Raw genomic sequence first — 21,380 nt, forward strand, 5'->3', positions numbered from 1 at the left:
AGCATATTCAGCCTCTCTTCGCAGCTCTTCAATGCTCCATTCCAGACAATATCCTGGCAAATCTCCTCTGTGTCCCCTCCAGTGCAATCACACCTTTCTTTTAGTGTGATGATCAGAACTGCACACAGTACTCCAGCTGTGGTCTAACCAAAGTTCTGTACAGCTACAAAATACTTCCATGCTTTTATCATCTATGCCTCAACTGATAACCTATGCCCCTTTCTCCACCCCCACATCCCTGATACCAACTTGGTTTCAACCCATTCCAAACCACAGCGAAAATGAGGAATGCAGATGCTGGAGATTAGAGTCAAGAGTGTGGTGCTGGAAAAGCACAGCAGGTTAGGCAGCATTGGAGGAGCAGGAAAATCAGTGTTTTGGTCAAAAGCCCTTCATCAGGAATAACCTCATTCCTGATGAAGGGCTTTTGCCTGAAACATCACTCTCGACTGATTCCACACCATGTCAATATCTACCACCTTGCCCTTACATCCTCCATGTCAACTCACTCACTGGGTCGACCTCAGATCCCAGACTGTAAATCAAGAGAAAACTCTCCACTGCTTGGAGCCAGACCTTGCAAAAAGGAAGTTGGTTGTGATTGCTGGGGATCAATCAAAAACATTGGTGCAGGACTTTCTCAGAGTAATGCCCTACCATCTTTAGCTGCTTCATCAACAACCCTCCCTCTGTGATAAGGTCAGAAATGGAGATGTTCGCTGATCATTGCACAGTGCTAGCTATCACTCCCAGCTCCTCGGATACTAAAGCAATCTGCAATCATTGCCATATGTGGTCCTCACATCATGCATGCTTGGGTTGATGAATTCAAAGTGGCATTCACGACAGTCAAGTGTCAAGAAATGAAAATCTCAAAAAAAGAGAGTATCCAACCATTTTCCCATGACTTTCGATGGTATTACAATCACTGAATCCCACACTAACAACATCCCGGCATTACTATTGACCATAAACTGAACTAAATGTGCCATATAAAGGCTATGACTACAGGAGCAAATGAGAAGCACTGCTGAATAACTCAACTGTTGACTCCCCTAACAACCAGCACAAAAAAGCCCGCTTGGATAATCATCAGTTCAAGTATTTATTTACTATAGTACCAGTGTACTGTGGTAGCAGTGTGTATCATATAAATGATCAACTTTAGTGATTTGTTTCTTGAATCCTTCAACACCATCCTTCCAAACTTTTGATGCTTACAACCTAGAAGGACAGATACTTGGGAACACCACTATTTGAAAATTCCCTTCCTCGCCCTGCACCTTCCTGTTTTGAAACTATATTTTCATTCCCTCCCTTTCGCTGTATTAAAATACTGGAACACTGACCCTTTCAGAGTAGTGGGTATACCTACAGCACATAGACAACACTTGTTCAAGAATGCAGCTCAACACCACCAAAGGCAATTGGGAACAGGCATGAAATACTGGCCTAATGAGTAATGTCCATTTAATCCGTTGCATTAACTTGTAGTTTGTGGAGCATTCTAATCCATGTGGTAACCTTTAAGATCATTAGTCTGATTGCTTTGCCTGCACAATATATTATCCTAAAAATAAGCTTATGATACTGGACTAGTGATCCAGAAATCAGAAATTTAAATCCTATTATCGTGACTAACTTCAATAAATCTGGTAATCTTTGGTCTGGCCACAGACAATAATGAAATTGCTAATTTATTACAAAATACCCACTTGTTTGCTAATGTCCTGTAGAAAGCTAAACTGGCCTAGATGTAAACCTTACTTTCCTTGGATGGAGTAAGCTGGAAGGATCATCTGGTCTGCTCTTGCTCATATTTCTCATGTTGTCATGTGTTATTGGATCAAATTAATTAATTTGGAGGTTCATTGATAGATTTTGCTGTCATTTAAGTACCAGGAACCAATAATTTTCGACTTGTTTAGATTCATTCCCGTAATTATATTCCATCTTCTGCTGAATCTCTAGGGAAGCTAAGCATTGTCAGTGCCGAGTCCACGGATTCCAGTCAGGAAAGGGACCAAAAGAAGGCAGGAGGTAGGTGCATGAGTTATATTCTATTGCAATACAACATAACCAACAGCTCTATAAATATATATATGTGTAGTTTGAATGTGAATGTCAAGTACTGTGCTTCCTGCATTGTTGATACCTTGTGGCTCATATTTACTGCACTACCTCTCTTCTGATGAAGGGCTAATGCCCAAAACATCGATTCTCCTGCTCCTCGGATGTTATCTGACCTGCTGTGCTTTTCCAGCACCACACTCTCGACTCTGCAGCACTACCTCTCTGACTTTTCTGACCATACCCTTTATCATCCTCTCTCAAACAGCATCTTATTCTCATGCCAGAGTTAAGCAACTAAATGTGATTCTCTGCAATAAAGCAGTGGTATAAAAACAATTATGCATTGTTATTATGACCTACTTACTGTGGGATATTCATCAGCAAAGAAGTGCAGCAATACATGTTGCTTCATTTGATTAAGTGCACAGCATCAAATTGGCACTATTTTTCGCATTTGTCAACATTCTTCTTAAAACAAATGATGCAGACTTGAAACACTGCAATTATGTGGCATTCGCTGAAACTATAACATCATTACCTGTAATTATATATATCTTACTGCTGATGTGTGCTGTAATGAATATAAATTATTTAAATACAGGATCCTTTTGTATATCTATCAGCTATTCAGGAAGTTAATGTCAAACACAAATGTCAGGTCAGCATTTTGTGCTTGGATTTTAACTCCCACAAGCACTGAAAGCTGTCTATTCTCTACAACATGAGACTCAAGCAATTGAACCCAAGTTTTAACTAGTCACCTTCCAAGTCCAATGGGAAGGTTCAGTTTCCTGGAGAAACCAAGAATTTGGATGACAGGTGTCAGGTAAGTTGTTCAGATGGGGTTTGTCAGGATATTGTAACTAGGGGAGAGGAACATGAGAGCCTCCAACGTCCTCTCAGCCTGCAAAGGAAAATTAATAAAGTTATAAATGTTTCTGAGATTGGTGACACTCAAGATTCATCTCACGTTATCAATATTCAGTTAAAATTGCAAAGTTGCACCTCTCCTTAAAATGGATGTTTCATTCACCTGTTCAAGAAAATACGTTAAAATTGCAATCCATCAGGATTATAAAAAGAAAATCACAGTGGTCATCTTAACTATTTATCAATGGGCAGGATTAAAATCAGCCCTTTGGACTTGAGTGTAAGACTAGACAGTTGAGTTTGTACAACTGATTATTTTGAAACTGAAGGTTTTACACAAGTCACTGCACTTGACAATGAAAATAAATGCATGATGTAAAACAATTGCCATATCTCCGTTTTTTTATAATGTTCATTTCTCTTCATCTCAGATTAAGTATTCAAACTTTGGCTCTCAGTTTATACACACAATATCAGCAACGATAATTGATGAATTTGATTAGTGTGGAAACAGGCCTTCGGCCCAACAAGTCCACACCGATCCTCCGAAGAGCATCCCATCCAGACCCATTCCCCTACATTTACCCCTTCACCTAACATTGCAGGCAATTTAGCATGGCCAATTCACCTAATTGGATTGTGGGAGGAAACCGGAGCACCCGGAGGAAACCCACGCAGATGCGGGGAGAATGTGCAAACTCCAGTTGCCTGTGGCGGGAATTGAACCCAGGTCTCTGGCGCTGTGAGGCAGCAGTGCTAACCACTGTGCCACCGTGTCACCCACCCACTGTTGATAACTAAATCTTTTGAGACTGAAGGGATAATTTTCAAGCAGCAATAAATACTTAGCAGAATCAACCGTGGAGAGTGACACCGTTCAATGATCAGCAATTTCGTCAGGAGAAAGGAAAATAGAATTCAGCAGCCTACCTCATTCAGAGCAATACTCACTAAGCATGTTACTCAGTCAGTTAGTTCCTGAAGGGCTAGATTGTAATTTTCCTGGTGAAAACACTGGATTTATCCCACATGTGGAATAATCCAAGTGAAAAGAAAACGGTAGCATTTTGAAAGTCAGCTATTTCAATGAGAAAAGTATATGAAAGAGTTTTTCTGTTATTTCATGAGACGTGAGCACTGCTGTCAAGGCCTGCTGATGAAGTCTGGCCCAAATTGTCTTGAGAAGTTTGAAGTGAGCTACTGTTATAGTCCATCTGGTGTCATTATGCCCACAAAAGCTGGTTGGAAAGTGAATTTCAGGATTTTGGCCCAGCTACAGTTAATGAACAGCAACTACAGTTTCAGGTCAGAGTGGTATGTGGCTTGGAATAGAATTTGCTAATGCTGAGGCTTCCATCTGTCTGCTACTCTTGTCTTTCTACAAAGTTGACAATTTGTGTGTTCAGAAGATGATGTTGTCAGAGGAGGTGTCATGGTGAGCTACTACAGTGCATCTTGTAGATGGTACACATAGCTGGCACTATGTGTCAGTGTTGGAGGGAGAGAATGTCTAAGGTGGGAGATGAAGTGCCCACGCATTCAAGATTTTGATGGTGGAGTATTCAGCAATGGCAATGTTGAATGTCGGGGGGAAGAATGTTAGATTCTTTCTTGGTGGAGGTGGCACAAGGCTATCGTTGATAGATGCCATGGAGTGGACCTCCCTTTTCATAGTCTTGTTCACCTATGCAAAGTGCACACATGCAGATGAGCCATTGGATTTGGGTACAGAAAACGTACCTGAGCAGCAGTGGATTCTTACCCCGTATTGTAGCTCAGCTCCAATTTCTCATCTTCCCTTTTTCAAGGTTAATGTGGAACCTTTCTTGGATAAACAAACAAACACTCCTGATACTATGTAACAGGATTTTTATAATTACTCTGCTATTATATTGAAGTGTATCAGTCAACTGTGGCTTCATTTTCAACTGAAGTACAAGGCTGTGGCAATGGTGACTAGGAAAAATAAAGTTTCAGCCACTATACTGTCAAAAAATAATTTTACTCCTACTCTAGCATTTAATTTGAAATCTGTTCTCTAGCTATTGATCATTATTCATGGACACTGGTTGAACTAACCAATCTCCCTTTAAATTTTTGAATTGGTTTGGAAATTTTCTCTGCAGCATACCATTTGAAAATGCCCCCTTCTCTCCCAGGATTCTGCATTGATGTTTAAGCAAACCTGATGCCAGTAAGGTATTTTCCTGTTACACTGTCAACCTGGAGCAATGGCAGTGACTGCGGCCTCTGCCTTTCTGCTCGGATTTGGTGCAGATACTCTCGGAGTTCTTGTCTCTATATGCTTAGCTGCCACCCAATAGAAATTTGCTGCAGAGTTGAAAGTAGCCATGCAGACCTTCCCCATGTCAATGAGAGACTCGCTTTGAAATGCCAACTATGAGTAAAAGGCTGGAATGAACCTCTGTAAATTTAGCAGTTTCCTCATCAATCCCTTGTCCTCTTATAATGTTTTTGGTATAGCAGCTGATTGTATTCAGGAGCACACTGACATGATCCTTCTGCATAAGCCTGGAAGTGCCCATGGATTGATGGAATTGACACCAGGGCTTGGATGGAGACCAGGCTTTCACCATCATTCTGTGCACTTCTAGTTTGAATGTCGCAGGACCCTGATAATGGTGATTTGCTCTGATCACTGCTGCATTTGTACTTGAGTGCATTGTATTGGGTTGATGGCTTTTCACTTGCCTGCCTTTATCAGCATCAGTTGAGATCCCTCTTAGATGACTGTCAGACTGCACAGTAAGAGAGTCACCAACTCTAAATTTCATGTCTGGGTTCTGATTACTTTAAGAGACGATGTGTTGTGACTATAATGAGGTCAGCCAGGTGGAGCTCATAGAAAATGAGTTCCCTGATTGGGTCTGTTAATCTGTTCCAATTAGGAAGCCCTGGCAGACAGATAAAAAGAGGAGCATCTGACATCCTGTTCACTCAGAGCTGGCTCTAAGGGAGGAGGACTCTCTATTTGTAAATGAAGGGTGACTTGGTGATGGGATATTGACCTCTGTGGAGTTATTTCATGATGAATGACCAACACGCTCATGAAAACTGCTAAAAATCTTAATTATTTATTCTGTGTACCAAGACATAATTGAAACGGATTTCACTAGACTTTTCCTCCATCAGGTCCCCGTATCATGTGATCTGCCACCACAAATAATGCAGTCTGGCCATGAGTATGCAGCTTTTCTCCATTACTCCTTACCTATGAACGCCAAATGCTACATTTACTTGAAGTTCGACAGAGAAGACTCAGCATTACTGGCTAGAGAAACAGTTAACCCTTAAAATTAACCTTTTCTCTCACTCAGTAAATTTCCAAACTCATACTCCAATATTGGATAAACTCAGTGACAGTTATGTTCTTTGTGCTCCCTTATAAGCTTCTGACTTGGAATAATATCACTCACTGAGGCTCCATCGAAAACCTGGAACTCCCTTCCTCACACTCTGGTTGGACTTGGACCACCCAGAATGCAATGGGCCAAGAGGCAGTTTACCTTGACATTCTCATGCAGGTATAGAGTCATTGAGCATTGAAACAGACCTGTTGGTCCAACCAGTCCATGCTGACTGTGTTCCTAAACTAAACTAGTCCCACCTGCCTGCAGTTGGCCCATATCCCTCCAGGCCTTTCTTAGTTATGAACTTATCCAAATGTCTTTTAAATGTTGTAACTGTACCTGCATCCACCACTTCCTTTGGAAGTTCATTCCCCACACATGAACCACTCTCTGTGTAAATAATTTGCCTTTCATGTCACTTTTAAAACTCCCTCCTCTAATCTTAAAAATATACCCCCTAGTTTTTAACTCTCCCACCCTAGAGAAAAGACCATTGTCATTCACCTTAACCATGCTCCTCATAATTTTATAAACCTCAATAAGGTCATCCTTCAACCTCCTATGCTCCAGTGAAAAAAGCCTCAGCCTTTCCAGTCATTTTTATATCGCAAATACTCCATTCCCAGCAACAACCTGGTAAATCTTTTTTGAACCCTCTCCAGTTTATTAGTATCCTTCCTACAACAGGGTGACCAGAACTGAACACAATACTCCAGAAAGGGCCTCACCAACATCCTGTACAACCTCAACATGATATCCTAACTCCAAACTGAACAATGAAGACGGGCATGCAAAATGCCTTCCGAACCATCCTGTCCACATGTGACGCAAACTTCAAAGAATTATGTACCTGAACCCCTAGTTCTTTCTACCCAGGACCCTTTCAACACTACCCAGGACCCTACCATTAACTGTTTAAGTCTTGTCCTAGTTTGTATTACCAAAATGTAATACCTCACTTTTATCCAAATTAAACTCTATCTGCCTCTCATCAGCCCATTGACCCAATTGATCAAGATCAGTTTAGTTAACATTGGACAACATATGTTGGCCAAGCCAGCGATTCTCACATCAAAGCAGAAATAGAAAAAGAAGCTTTGTCATATCCTGAAGATCTAATGAAATTCTAAATAATTGCACCATCATGGGCGGCACGGTGGCACAGTGGTTAGCACTGCTGCCTCACAGCTCTAGAGACCCGGGTTCAATTCCCGCCTCAGGCGATTGACTGTGTGGAGTTTGCACGTTCTCCCTGTGTCTGTGTGGGTTTCCTCCGGGTGCTCCGGTTTCCTCCCACAGTCCAAAGATGTGCAGGTCAGGTGAATTGGCTATGCTAAATTGCCCGTAGTGTTAGGTAAGGGGTAAATGTAGGGGTATGGGTGGGTTGCGCTTTGGTGGGGCAGCGTGGACTTGTTGGGCCGAAGGGCCTGTTTCCACACTGTAAGTAATCTAATCTAATGCTATCATCCCTGCCCCAATCACAGTTTGCTGAGTAAAATCTAGCTGACACTCTGACTATATGAAATATTGTTCATGTTAGTAACGTGTTTATGGAGAATAAAAACACATCATGGAGCATAGGAAGTTGAAGGATAACCTTATTGAGGTTTATAAAATCATGAGGGGCATAGTTAAGGTGAATGACAATGGTCTTTTCTCTAGGGTGGGAGAGTTAAAAACTAGGGGATATATTTTTAAGGTAAAACTATTGGGCTAAGTCTTCATCCTGAGGCAGGTTTGGAGGCAGAAGTTGCAACGAATTGATGTTACCAGAAAACATAGCAATGTGCTGGCATGTTCCTGCCCCTGACTTATTTTCAGATTGTTTCTGGAAGGGTGGCAACTATTGACTCAACAATGGCAAGGCCTGATGGTCCAGGTTATAGTCCAACAGGTTTATTTGGAAGCACTAACTTTTGGAGCGCTTCATCAGTTGGTTGTGGAGCAGGACCATAAGACACAGAATTTATTACAAAAGATTACAGTGTCATGCAACTGAAATGATACATTGAACAAACAGAGATTGCTGTCAAGTCTTTCATCTTTTAGTATGGGTTGCAGGTTTCGGTTCATTAATATGTAAATCCCAGAATTTCTTGTAAGTCACATTCTTGAGCTAACTTAAAGTTTTATAAAAAAGATTGTCATCTTAGCTCATATAATTCATTAAAGGAGTGAGGTTAGAGTATGTCTCTATCCCAATCTTGAGTCAAACTGGTTCTATTTCCAAAGGAGGAATTTATAAGATATTACATGGATTGAATGCCTGCATTGACTGCCTGCGAATTGTGTGCTTTTTCAGCAAAATAAAATGTATCTGCAAACATAATTCTGCAATGCAAATTCACCCCATAGACTTATATGTGTTTCTTTGTGTGCATGTGAATATGTGCGTGAGTGCACATGAGAGTGTGTGTTTACATGTGTGCATGATTGGTAAAGTGTGTGTGTGTGAGAGTCTGATGGAGTATAAGCCTGTGAGCGGGTGTGTGCATGACTGCATGTGTGTGATGCTTGTGTATATGTATGAGAGAAAGAGTGTATAGTGTAATGGGGTCACCTGTAGTGTGAAATGAGCCCAAAGTCCCAGTTGATGCCATCCTCATGGGTTCCAAACTTGGCTATCAGCCTCTGTTCGGCCACTCTGCATTGTTGCATATCCCGAAGTCCGCCTTAGAGGATGGTCACCTGAATATCCGAGGTTGAATGTCCCTGATAGCTGAAGTGTTCCCTGACTGGGAGGGAACACCCCTGTCTGATGATTGTTGTGTGGTGTCCATTCATCCATTGTTATATCATCTGCTTGGTATCGCCAATGTACCATGCCTCAGGGCATCCTTGCCTGCAGCATATGAGACAGACAACATTGGCCACATGAGTACCTGTCGCATACATGGTGGTATCCATGTTGACACTCTGACAGGTCTTGCAGTAGTTGTCATGACAGAGTTGTAAGGTATTGTGGTCCATGTTGTCCTGAAGACTGGGCAGTTTGCTGTGAACAATGGTCTGTTTAATGTTGGTGGTTGTTTAAAGATGAGAAGTGGAGGCATTGGAAAGGTCTTGGCGAGGTGCTCATCCTCAATGATAACTTGTGTCTGTCTCCCGAGGAGGTCATTACAGTTTCTCACTGTGGCACATCAGAACTGGCGATCGATTTTCTTGGAGATCTTCTCTACTTTGAGCCAGCAGTTAGCGGTGTCGATGGTAGCTATGATGTGCAGGAGCACGTATTGGACTGCGGTGGACAAAGTTAAAAATCACACAACACCAGGTTTATTTGGAAGCTCTAGCTTTTTGAACACTGCTCCTTCCTCAGGTAGCTGTGGACCAGGATCATAAGGCACAGAATTTATAACAAAAGATTACAGTGTCACACAACTGAAATGAGAGGCTATGACAACAAATAAATGGACACTGTGCAACAATCACCAGATAGGGATGTTCCCTCCAAGTCAAGGAACAGCAGTCAGGGATATTTGGCCTCAGATCTTCGGGTGACCATCCTCTGAGGCGGACTTTGGGATACACAGCAACGCACAGTGGTCGAGCAGAGGCTGATAGCCAATTTCAGAACCCATGAGGATAGCCTCAACTGGGACCTTGGGTTCATGACACATGACAAGTGACCCCCACTATACTATACACTAACACATGCACAGATACACACACACTTTTACATATTCTTACACACATTCACGCAGACTCTTTCCCAAACACACGTTGTCTCTCATACACACACACGTATACCTTCTACACTCACACCCAAGCACACACCCTCTCACAGGCTTATACTCCATCACACACACACACACACACACACACACTTTACCAAGCATGCACATGCGTAAACACATACTCTCTCACACACGTTCACGCCCACAGGCACACACTCACACTCTCCCATGCACACACACACACACATATAAGTCTATGGGGTGAATTTGCATTTGCAGAATTATATTTGCAGATTCTTTCTATTTTGCTCAATCCATGTAATATCTTATGAATTCCTACTTTGGAAATAGAACCAGTCTGACTCAAGATTGGGATACAGGTTTTTCTAGGTTTTTCAATGCAGAGAAACCTCGATTGTCTGAACGAAATGGGCAGGCGCTATTTCGTTCAGATAATCGATTATTCAGATAATCAATTTTACCTTAAATAAGGGAAGCCATACTGATCTAACGCTGTGATCTACCGGAGAATTTGTTTAAATCTATAATTTTAATGAGTCTACCATTTAAACAAACTAATCCTTGCAGTCTGCAAATTACAGGTGAAAATGAGAAGGATTTACCATCACATAATACAGTATATCAAATCCCAGCATTAAACAAGGTCCCAAGCAGCTTGTATGATTGTAAGAGCATTTGTCAGTTTCTGGGAACTCAGTCTCGCGGTAAAAGACGGAAGTGCGTCCTCGCACACGAGTATATGTTCTCGGCCTTTGTTTTAATGAACGGCCCGGTAAAGTGAGGGGAATACAGTACTGTAAAACACTTACTTTTGTAAAGGGCTGTGTAACAACCCTTACCTAAAAAATATCCAGTCACTGATGCTTGAGCTGCTTGTGTTTCTTTGTTTTGCCAGTGTTTTCACATGTTCTTCAGTACAGGTAAATCAAATACACTTACCTCTTTGATGTAACGTTTTTGTGGGATCTTGAAATCTACTTCGGATAATCCAAAATTCAGATAATCGGTATTCGGATAATTGAATTTCCTCAGTATGTCATTTCAGTTGCATGACACTGTAATCTTTTGCTATAAATTCTGTTCCTTATGATCCTGCTTCACAGGTATCTGATGAAGGAGCAGCGCTCCGAAAGCTAATGCTTCCAAATAAACCTGTTGGACTATAACCTGGTGTTGTGTGATTTTTAACTTTGTCCATCCCAGTTCAACAGTGACTCCTCCACATCATGGTCCAATATGGCAGTGTAAAACTACCTGGTAGTCCAATGCAAAGAGACTATTAAACAAGACATAGTTCCTTGTTTTGTAGCAATCAGATACATGTTGCGCTCCAACGATAAACATTGTTGCCAGACTATGAGAAAGATCGCAAGGTTAGGTCTTACTCTTTCAAGATCCAAACCTGTTCCCTACCACCCCCAGCCAATGTGACATCATCATATCAGGTGGTGGGTATTGCACTCCTTAGTATTGATGCTTTGATACTCTTACACACTCATACCACAGTATGGAATATCCAGATTGTGAATGGTCCTGAATGTGCCTGGAATCTCAAAGTAGAATGATGGCAGCCTCAGCAGCAGTTCAGGGTTAGGTAAGGAACAAGAGGTGTATTCTGAAATCCAGCACAGAATTGATATACTACCCTGCAAGGATCACAGCGGTAGAGGGATTCCCACTGTACACTGATGGACTGGCAGCTTTGAATGTAGTATATTTTGTAAGATTTCCATGTTTTCAGGGGTGCTTCCATCATGAGATGCCTTTGCATTCTCCTATCGAAAACTAAAACGTCCATCTCTCCCTGTGGGGCTGCTGGACACAGAACCATGTATACACTCTTTGGCACTTTGAGTTGTGGAGCTCACCCACCATGTTTAATTGGATCATGTTCTCAGAGGCCAACTCTTCACAACCGTTCTTCACAATTGAGGCACATACAATTCTGAATTTCATGCCAGAAAAAAATGAATAAATTATCAGTTGAGTGACATCTTAGGGAAAAGAGGAAACATATGATCTAGTAATGGGGGCGGCACAGTGGCTCAATGGTTAGCACTGCTGCCTCATAGGACCAGGGACCCAGATTCACTTCCCACCTCAGGTGACTGTGTGGAGTTTACACATTCTCCCTGTGTCTGCGTGTGTTTCCTCCCACAATCCAAAGATGTGCAGGTCAGGTGAATTGGCCATGCTAAATTGCCCATAGTGTTAGGTGCATTAGTCAGGAATAAATATATGGTAGGGGAATAGGTCTGGGTGGTTTACTCTTTGGAGAGTTGGTGTGGACTTGGGCCGAAGGGGCTGTTTCCATACCGTAGGGAATCTAATCTAATGCTCATTGTTCAGAAATTCTAGAAACATAGAAGGTAGTAATTTAGATAAGGCTGAGGGTGAGAATAAGGAGTTTCGGACTAGTTTAGTTTCGGATTATGTTCAGTTTGGAATGGATAGACAGAAGGGTCTGCTACTGTGCTGTATGACTCGATGACTCTATAACAATGACTAGTAACAGGATAAAAAAAAACAGATCACCAAAACAGAAAAGGTATATTACTGTCCTGTGAATTGGTTTTGAAGGAATGAAAGCTGTTCAACACTTAGTGAAGGTGATGCCCAGTTGGTTTAGTGGTTGGGTTGTCTGTCCCATCTGCCAAGATACTAGCAATATTAGACATTATATCCTCTGACTACGTTCATAGTATGGGGTGGCACGGTGGCTCAGTGGTTAGCACTGCTGCCTCACAGCACCAAGGTCCCAGGTTCGATTCCTGCCTCGGGTGACTGTTTGTGTGCAGTTTGCACATTCTACCTGGGTTTCCTCCAGGTACTCTGGTTTCCTCCCACAGTCACAAAGATGTGCAGGTCAGGTGAATTGACCATGCTAAATTGCCCGTAGTGTTAGGTGCATTAGTCGGAGGGAAACGGGTCTGGGTGGGTTACTTTTCGGAGGGTCGGTGTGGACTGATTGGGTCAAAGGGCCTGTTTCCACACTGTAGGGAATCTAATCTTAAAAAAAAAAGCCCATAATTGAATAATGTGTCGGGTACACATTGGGGATACATGTTATAAGGATCTGCTTCAGTGGGTTACCTTAGAGGTGGCATCTTCATGGAACTGCACTGTATACTTTAGACACTTGGAGACATAACCTGATTCAAACATTTTCAGCTGAGCCTCCGTGATAAATTTGCTGTTTTTCCAACAGAAAGTTTCTCATTACAAATACTGAATCAGGGTCAATTATTTAGAAACTATGATTGTATTTGATAAGGAAAGCATCTCAAAGCTCTGCGTGTCACATGTCACACCAGTTCAATGTAAAAATGAATGATGAACACCTGCTTGGATCTCAGGTCAAACATTATTCTATGGACCTACTGATAGTTAGTATTGAAAATCCTGAAACTGATCTAATAAGCTATTGAATAATCCTTGCAGTTCTCTTAATATCACATAAATGAGTAAACTTTGAACAACTCTCTCATATACCTCTTGTGTTTGGTTGAGTGGAGTTGTTAATAAAGAATTTGCACTTTGTCACAGCTTTTATTACCTCAGGATATCTGGAAGTGCTTTGTGGATGATGAAGTACAGTTGAAGTGCAGTCACTGTTATAATTATATAGCCAATTTGTGGACATCAAGATCCCATTAACAACAATAAGACAAGTGATTGTTATTTGTTTCAGAGTTATTAGTTGAAGTATTGATCTTTGTCAGGACACAAGGAGAACACTTCTGTTGTGAAACACAAAGTAGGACTTTGTGTTGTGAAACACAAAGTAGGAAACAAAAATTAGTGGAGAAACTCAGTAGTTCAGGCAGCATCTGTTGAGAGAGAAACAGAGTTAATGCTTTGAGTCCAATGACACTTGGATTAACTCTGTTTCTCTCTCCATAGGTGCTGCCAAACCTGCGGAGGTTCTCCAGAAATTTCTGTTTGTGTTTGCTTCAGATCACCAGCATCTGCAGTTCTTTGTTTCATCTCATTTGTAATAAATTATTCCATGTTCAATCAATTAAGTGAGGATCATTTGTTTAAAAAGTATTGGCAGATATAGACTGAGTACTAGGTATGAGTAAAATCAGTGGTTTGATCCAATGCCAGGTCCTGGTGTCAGTTGTGGCTCAGTTGTAGTCCACTTGCCTATGAATCAGAAGCTAAGAGACTGAGTAAATTGTGCTCATACTCTCCAAAATTTAGAAGAATGAGAGAAGATCTCATAGAAACATACAAGATGATATAGAGGCTTGGAGGAATTGGCAGAGAGATTGTTACCTTAGACATTCAAGGAATATGTGGGAAAGATGGGAAGTTAGAGTTAGAGATCTGCAGCATAGAAAAAGATCCTTAAGCCCATCATGTCCATAGGTCAAAAAACCATCTAATTATTTTCATCCCATTTCCAGCATGTGGCCTATTGCCTTGCACGAAGGTTAGCCGTAATCGCATCGAATTACTGGAGCAGATTCCAGTGGCCAGCTGTTCTACTGCTACTTTTTCATTGCCTTTGTTATATCACTCCTCTTCACAGCCTACTTTTTAATGTATGTTTTAAATTACCCTTTTCAAATCTCTCCCTTTTTTCGCTTATGATCAATTTTCCAAATTTTTCTTTTGTTAAAGGTGTGGAATGAATGAAAAACTGTAATTTGAAAATTCAGAGCTTTATTCTGTCAGAACAATACAGACTCTAAGACAGTAAAGTGCAAGTGTTCAAAGTTAAGAAAGAATGGAAATCATAATTAGAATATTTCCAAATATTTGAAGGATTGAGAAAAAGGTCTGTAGAAACAAAATTAACATAGAGTTAAAACAGAACAAGGTAAGTTTCTTTACATAGAAAATTTTATGATGACTTCTAGTGTTTGTAGTTGAAATAGAAACTCTATCAGTATTGGACTGGATTGGTGGATGAAGGAAATGGGTTTGCAAAGAATTAGGAACAGGAACAGTAAATATCATTAAATGATTTGATTATGTGGAAAGTACATGTTAGTATGCTCTATTTGAATGAGTTCTTTCATATTAGCAACGGAAGCTCATTAACCTGCATTCGGTTGTTTGATTTTAGAGAGAAAGCAGATATGTATAAGAAATGGTCATTTAGAGTATATAAGCTGGAGAGTCAGTCTGTTTCCATTATTTAAATGATATCAAAATGCTGAGCAGAAAACAGAAACTGACTCTGTATTTGCTTTTATTTAAAATTAATCCTCAGCAATAAAAGCATGTCACAGCAACTTAGGCAACCCAAGTAAGTGAACATAATAAGATAAAATGTACATAATGAGAAACAACTGAGAATCGACTGAGAAACATAGCAAATATCATATAATAAAGTATAGTAGGAAGATTATGGTTTTATTCTGAGTTCACATATCACTGGATTGGATTATAGGCCACAGTATTAGTTTGCCCAAATTGTGACTGCTACATTCCTGTTTGAAAGAGTGGATCAATCTCAGGGCAAGTCTCAGTGCCTGAGTGATTACTGAAATTATCTGCGCTCCATTGCACTGACTGCACACCTTTCAGTACATTTTACAATGTACCATGACTTTTCATCAGCCTTCTTCTGTTGCTTGACCAAACAATGTATTCATTTGAATACTTTGCAATATTGTTACGACTGAGGCAGTAAGATGAGTCCCACTGCTCCATGGGTCACAAAATTAAATGTTATACCCTTTCACGAATTTGGCCAATTACATAGTGCATCTATATTAGGTTTATAATTAAAAGATCAATCAACCAGGTAACTTTAATAAACACTAAAATTATTGTGATGTAAAACCAACTAGTACAGTTTGAAATATTGAAGTATGAACATCTGCCGCACATATATGCACATCATCCTGATTTTAAAAAAGTCATATTGGACTGAAATGTTAACTCTGCATGCTGCGATCACCTCAATCTGCAGGCAGTACAAAGTTGGCATGCCACTTGCATCACACTCAGGAGGAGTAGGGTAATTACATTCTGAGGATTGTTAGTGTTCCTACGTTTGAGCCAGGAGACCTGGGTTCAAACCCCACCTGCTTCAGAGGTTTTAATAAAATCTCTGAATGGATTGATTAGAAAATATCTTAATTGTGTTCTGATCCCTGAGCCTGTTATCATAGGCCATCAAATATAATTCCCTCCTTTCTACTGCTGCAATACTTTAATTAATAAAAAACATTACTCATTTTATTTTCTCTTTCCTTTCCTTCCTAAATATTTTGTACCCAGGAATACTAAGCACCTAAACATCCAATCGAAAAGAGATGCATCCCATTGCTTTTTCCCTTACAATCGGTTTTGCTATAAAATGCTTTTCTTCAACGCGAATTGGCTATAACGCGATTGAAGAATTTAAACCACTATTTGTAGCGGGTGAACTTTCCTTACCTGGATCAGCTACAGTCTGATTCCAGTCCCATTGGTTCAAATGGTGCGGCTATTACGCGATTTTCTTATAACACAGCTCAGACAGGAATGGAACATTATATCAGAACAGACTGTACTATCTATGTGCATTCATTGACATTAGAAGTAAGTCAGTTTGAGCTGAAAGGAAGACACTGTCAGATGTTTGCAACAGCATATTCTATCCAATACATGTTTAGTATTTACAGAATTTTTAAATTTTTATTTCATATTTTAAGCATTTGCAGTTTATGCATTTGTTTTATAACATTTAGTGGATCATGTTATTTTAGGACTAAATGACGCATGTCCTTTGTTTTTCCAATAATTATAATTCCCTTTTAATCAAGAAATTTCTGAGGTTTTTTTGTGCCCTTTTCTTCTTAAAGATGGTGGACCTGTGGAATTCTTTACTTCAGAGGGCTCTTAAGGATGGGTCATTAAGTATACACAAGGCTCAGATGGACAGATTTATAATCATTAAGGGAATTAAGGGTCACAGGAATAAGGCAGAAAATTGAAGTTCACTATCAGATTGGTCACAATCTCATTGAATAGTGGAGAGGACTCAACTGACCAAATGGCCTAATTCTGCTCCTACATCTTATGATCTTTTTGTGGTGCGGATTATTAGTTATTTTACCATAGGTTCAAAATATGATGAGTCACACAAATTTCAGTGAATCTTTTGGACTCATGTTTTCTTTGTGTCACCTGACATGCATAGTCACCAGTTTGTGTTGCTTTTCAGTCAGATTTTACTGCTGTACTTCAAAGTAGATTCAAATTGTAAAGCCATGTGACAATCTCAGAGGTGATCTGGAGTTAAGATGTTTTATGAAGTGCCAGAAAGTTGGTTCTGGCATTGTGAATAATATGTTCCTATTATGTATATAAAGTATTAAATCAAAAATAGAGAAGATAATATGCTGAAATGTGTTCTGGGGCCAGGATAATGTGACATCATAAAAATGATTCAGGTTATTAATCTGAATCTTGAGGTGTGTATTTGTAATGTACACCAGTCATTGTTCTTTTCTAAATAACTTGGAGAAATGTAATGTACATCACACATGGAGAACTAGGAACTCCTCAAGGGTGCTTCAGTAGACACAGCAGGCTCCCAGTGAACTTCTTTCATATCAGAAGGGATCCAACCAGTGTAATGGCAGAAGCTCTGGCAGGTATCAGAAGACCTGTCAAGAATTGTTGAGGAACAGATTCTTTTCAGAAACCAAAAACTAATAAAGATTTTAATGTGTAATGTCTGGGACAACTGAGGAGGAAATTGCTGCAAAGCATACTACTTGGCAGTTACCGTTGTTTCCTGTGGTGTACCATCATACTTTGTAGGTACATAGAAAGAGATTTGAGCAATGTAGCCAGTCATTCCCGTTTTATCACTCAAGGAGATCATGACCAATGTTGGCCTATCTCCTAGTCACTATTTTCCATATCCACGACTATCATTTCTAAACAAAATTCTAGCAATCTCAGGTTTAAAAATAACAATTAATTTAGTATTAGTTGCTGTTTGGTGAAGGCTGCTCCAAACTTCTCCCACCCTTTTGTGGAATGTTTCCTAACTTCTCCCTTGACAAGTCTTTTGATGTTAGACTAAATTCCCTCCTGCCAGAATCCTCAACCAGCAAAAATAATTTCTCTTTGCCTACCCTGTCTGTTCTTCGGAATATGTTGGCAAAATTGAATAATTCACCCACAAACCTTCAAAATTCCAGAGAATGCAATCACAGATTGTGCAATCTCTCTTCAAAACTTAACACTTTGAGTTGAAGTATAATTCTGGTAAATCTATGCTGTACTCCCTCCAACACCAATGTGTAGTTCCAAAAGTGTCGTGCTAAGAACTGCATGCAGAATTCCAGGATCATCAAATCTGGATAAGTGAGGCATGACATCTAACCCCTTGTATTCTTCACTTCTTGAATAAAGGCTGTCATTCCTATTTGCCTTTTTGATTTCCTTTATGTGAGTTAATGACATTTTATTAAGTAATGGACCACAAGTCTCTTTAGACCTGTACTGCTTATATATTATTTGGAAAGTTTCCGTTTTATCCTTTCTCGGTCCAAAGCAGATGAATTCATATTCAATAATATTTCAACCTCTTTTCCATAGTTTTGCTAATTTACATCATCTATCAATATCTCTGCAATTCTATGCTTCCGCCACAGGCTAACAATAATGTCTATCATTGTGTCATTTTCAATCTTGGCTTGGATTTGCAAAACTTCTTTTCCAGCATCTAATCTGTGAATCTAACACAGATCCCTGCATGTACTACTTGTCACATACTGCCAATTAGAATCCTTTTACCACATTTCCATCGGCAATGTCACGGTGATCAATTTGAGGTTTTTAATCAAAGTTGACAGAAGTAAAAAATACTTAATGAAGCTAAATTTCTTGTAAATTTCTTTTCATAGTTTCTGTAGCCATTCCCCCCTGTCCAGTCACCCTTCCTATTCATTGCATCATTTTCATCGTCCCATAAGATCTGTACTACATTTTGCATATTGGTTGCTTTTTCTTTCAATCTTGTGTTATCTCTTAATTCTTGTTGCCAGTGAGAAATTTGACAAATTACTATTGGCTCTTAGGAGAACCAACTAGGATCCCAACCTGGAGGTTGCAGGAAGGGCAAATAATTGAGCAATTTGACCCTGGAAAGATAATCACCTCCTTTCTCAGCAAAGCTAAAAATCACACAACAGCCGATTATAGTTCATCATGGCTACCTGATGAAGGAGCGGCGCTTTGAAAGCCAGTGCTTCCAAATAAACCTGTTGGACTACAACCTGGTGTTTTGCGATTTTTAACTTTGTCCACTCCAGTCCAACACCAGCTCCTCTGCATCATGGTTTTCTCAGCAATTAAGTGCTATCTAGAAAGGACCTGAAATCATCAATTAATAGCCACCCAAGGGGCTGAATTGCTACTGTCCTGATTGACTAAGTGGCAATAAAAGTGGCTACTTTCCTGATTGGGATACCAGGGTGACATGTTTGCTGTATTGAGGACCAGGCTATATTTGCCCCAGTCTGAGAATATTTAGGAATTGTGATGGCTGGGTAGGAGGTGCAACTGAAAGCTTTGTCACTGATTCATCTGAACCCTCCTTCTCCACAAGGCCCAAAAGGAAAAGACTTGTCTTTTCACTGTTGGATTTACTAAATGTGAGATCTTCAGTCATAATCTCTATAACCTAGAAGCTGATGGCCTCTGAATGCTTGGCAGCTTCTGGTAAGGTGGACTTTCATGTAGAGGTCACTGATTTGCTGAGAAGATTATCAACCAGTGTTATATTGGAGATCAACATGCTGACCTTTTTCTTTGATGGCGTCATAAACATGTCCATCTCCACACATTAGCTACAAAATGGAAAGTTTCAGCCAATGTTAATTTCTGTGTACCCCCAAGTGATCTACAGCTATTTTAGCCATTAACAAATGTATTCAGTTTTGCGTGGATCATCTGTTTCATCACACTGAAGGCAGCCCAGTCTAAATCTAGAACCTTCATAGCTGTTTCACAATTCTCTTTTTAGTTGTGTTGTCTAAAGTATAATTTTTACTTTTTACTTTGGATGTTTCCCATTTGTTTGATTTCAAACTGTTATCTCTATTTGCTTTTCCACTTGAGTCAACTCCATGCTTTCAAACTGCTGCTTCAAATTCCTTTAGACTATTCACTGTTCCTGATATGATCCTGGTCTCAGCCTGGTTCAAGTGGAGCACATCTCAACTGCACAGTCTCTTACTGCCTGAGTACTTGGTGCCAACATCCCATAAAGCAAATCAGCTTTTCCACATCAGACTTTAAGCAAATTGCTCATCTCCCTAACTTACTTTCTCTATGCCAATTGGCCTGTGATTTAGGCGGAGGAGAAAGTGAGGTCTGCAGATGCTGGAGATCAGAGCTGAAAATATGTTGCTGGAGAAGCGCAGCAGGTCAGGCAGTATCCAGCGAACAGGAGAATCGACGTTTCGGGCATAAGCCCTTCTTCAGGAATGGATTTAGGCATCAATCCAGAGACCGTCTTGTGGTACTGACTTTAATCCATCTCCCAGTTCCTGGTTCTCTCCAATCGGCATCTCTTGCCTACACTTCCTAATATTGTTGGTCTCAATATAGATCACTAGTTGGATCTTACCCTCTCTTTTAGGCTGATTTGAGATGTCCCTCACTGTAACTACAGGTAAGCACACACAATGTTGGTGTCTTGCTTTTGTGTATCAATAATATTAAGTGTCCTCTGATTTTTAACTCCTTACAACTACCACACAACACTACTCATCTTCTCCATTTCCCCTCTTTCTGCTCCAAGGTGATATTGTTCAACATTTTTTATCCTTATCTTCGTAGATAACATGTACCTTGTGTTATTCAGATACAATCAGTTCTTTGTTCTGTATCTCAGCTTGGCTGCACAGCATATTTTTGCGTGTATGCGTGCGCACACACCCTCCCATTATGAACCTGCATGCCTCTTTGAGCTGTTACTGATGTCTGGAACAAACTGTTCGATTCTGCTTCCCCCACCTTACGTGCCCAAATGTCTCTAACTCTTTTCCAACTCGATAACTTTGAGGCATAGCAATTCAAGAGGGGACTATCTGTTGCAGATGTGTTCTCTTAGGAGATCATAATGATTTGCCTTCAGAGCACTCCTCAGTAACTGTTGCAAGGAACATTAGAAAATAACTCGGTGCTGAAGTGTCCTCTTCTGTTTAATGCCAAAAGTATCTTTGATGTCAAAAGATCTCCCACACTCAAACAAAATCATTTTTTTAGGTAATGCTTTTGAGGACTGAATTCACTGGATATTCTTGTCTCTTTTTTTCACAAATCATCTTATATCTGTGTTTTTGGTTCCTGATCCTTATGCTAGTGGTACTAGCTTTTCCCTGTCTATTTGACAAACTCCTTA

General features: G+C 40.2%; 1 protein-coding gene across 8 annotated transcripts in view; it reads left to right on the forward strand.

Annotated features, from left to right (window-relative positions):
- The window catches only part of LOC122549286 (calcium/calmodulin-dependent 3',5'-cyclic nucleotide phosphodiesterase 1A-like), a 650,398-nt gene that overhangs the window by 580,618 nt on the left and 48,400 nt on the right, over window positions 1-21,380 (forward strand). For 5 of the 8 annotated variants that reach the window (XR_006311479.1, XM_043688810.1, XM_043688812.1 and 2 more), the window contains one exon: window positions 1,972-2,040. The exons of the other annotated variants lie outside the window; for them this stretch is intronic. Coding sequence is in view for 4 of the 5 variants with exons in the window: in XM_043688810.1 (XP_043544745.1) it covers window positions 1,972-2,040 (69 nt within the window). In the remaining variant the exon portion in view is untranslated. The remainder of the gene's footprint in view (window positions 1-1,971; window positions 2,041-21,380) is intronic. 8 annotated transcript variants of the gene reach the window in all.

The sequence above is a fragment of the Chiloscyllium plagiosum genome, chromosome 4, assembly GCF_004010195.1.
Source record: "Chiloscyllium plagiosum isolate BGI_BamShark_2017 chromosome 4, ASM401019v2, whole genome shotgun sequence".
Lineage (NCBI taxonomy): Eukaryota > Metazoa > Chordata > Chondrichthyes > Orectolobiformes > Hemiscylliidae > Chiloscyllium > Chiloscyllium plagiosum.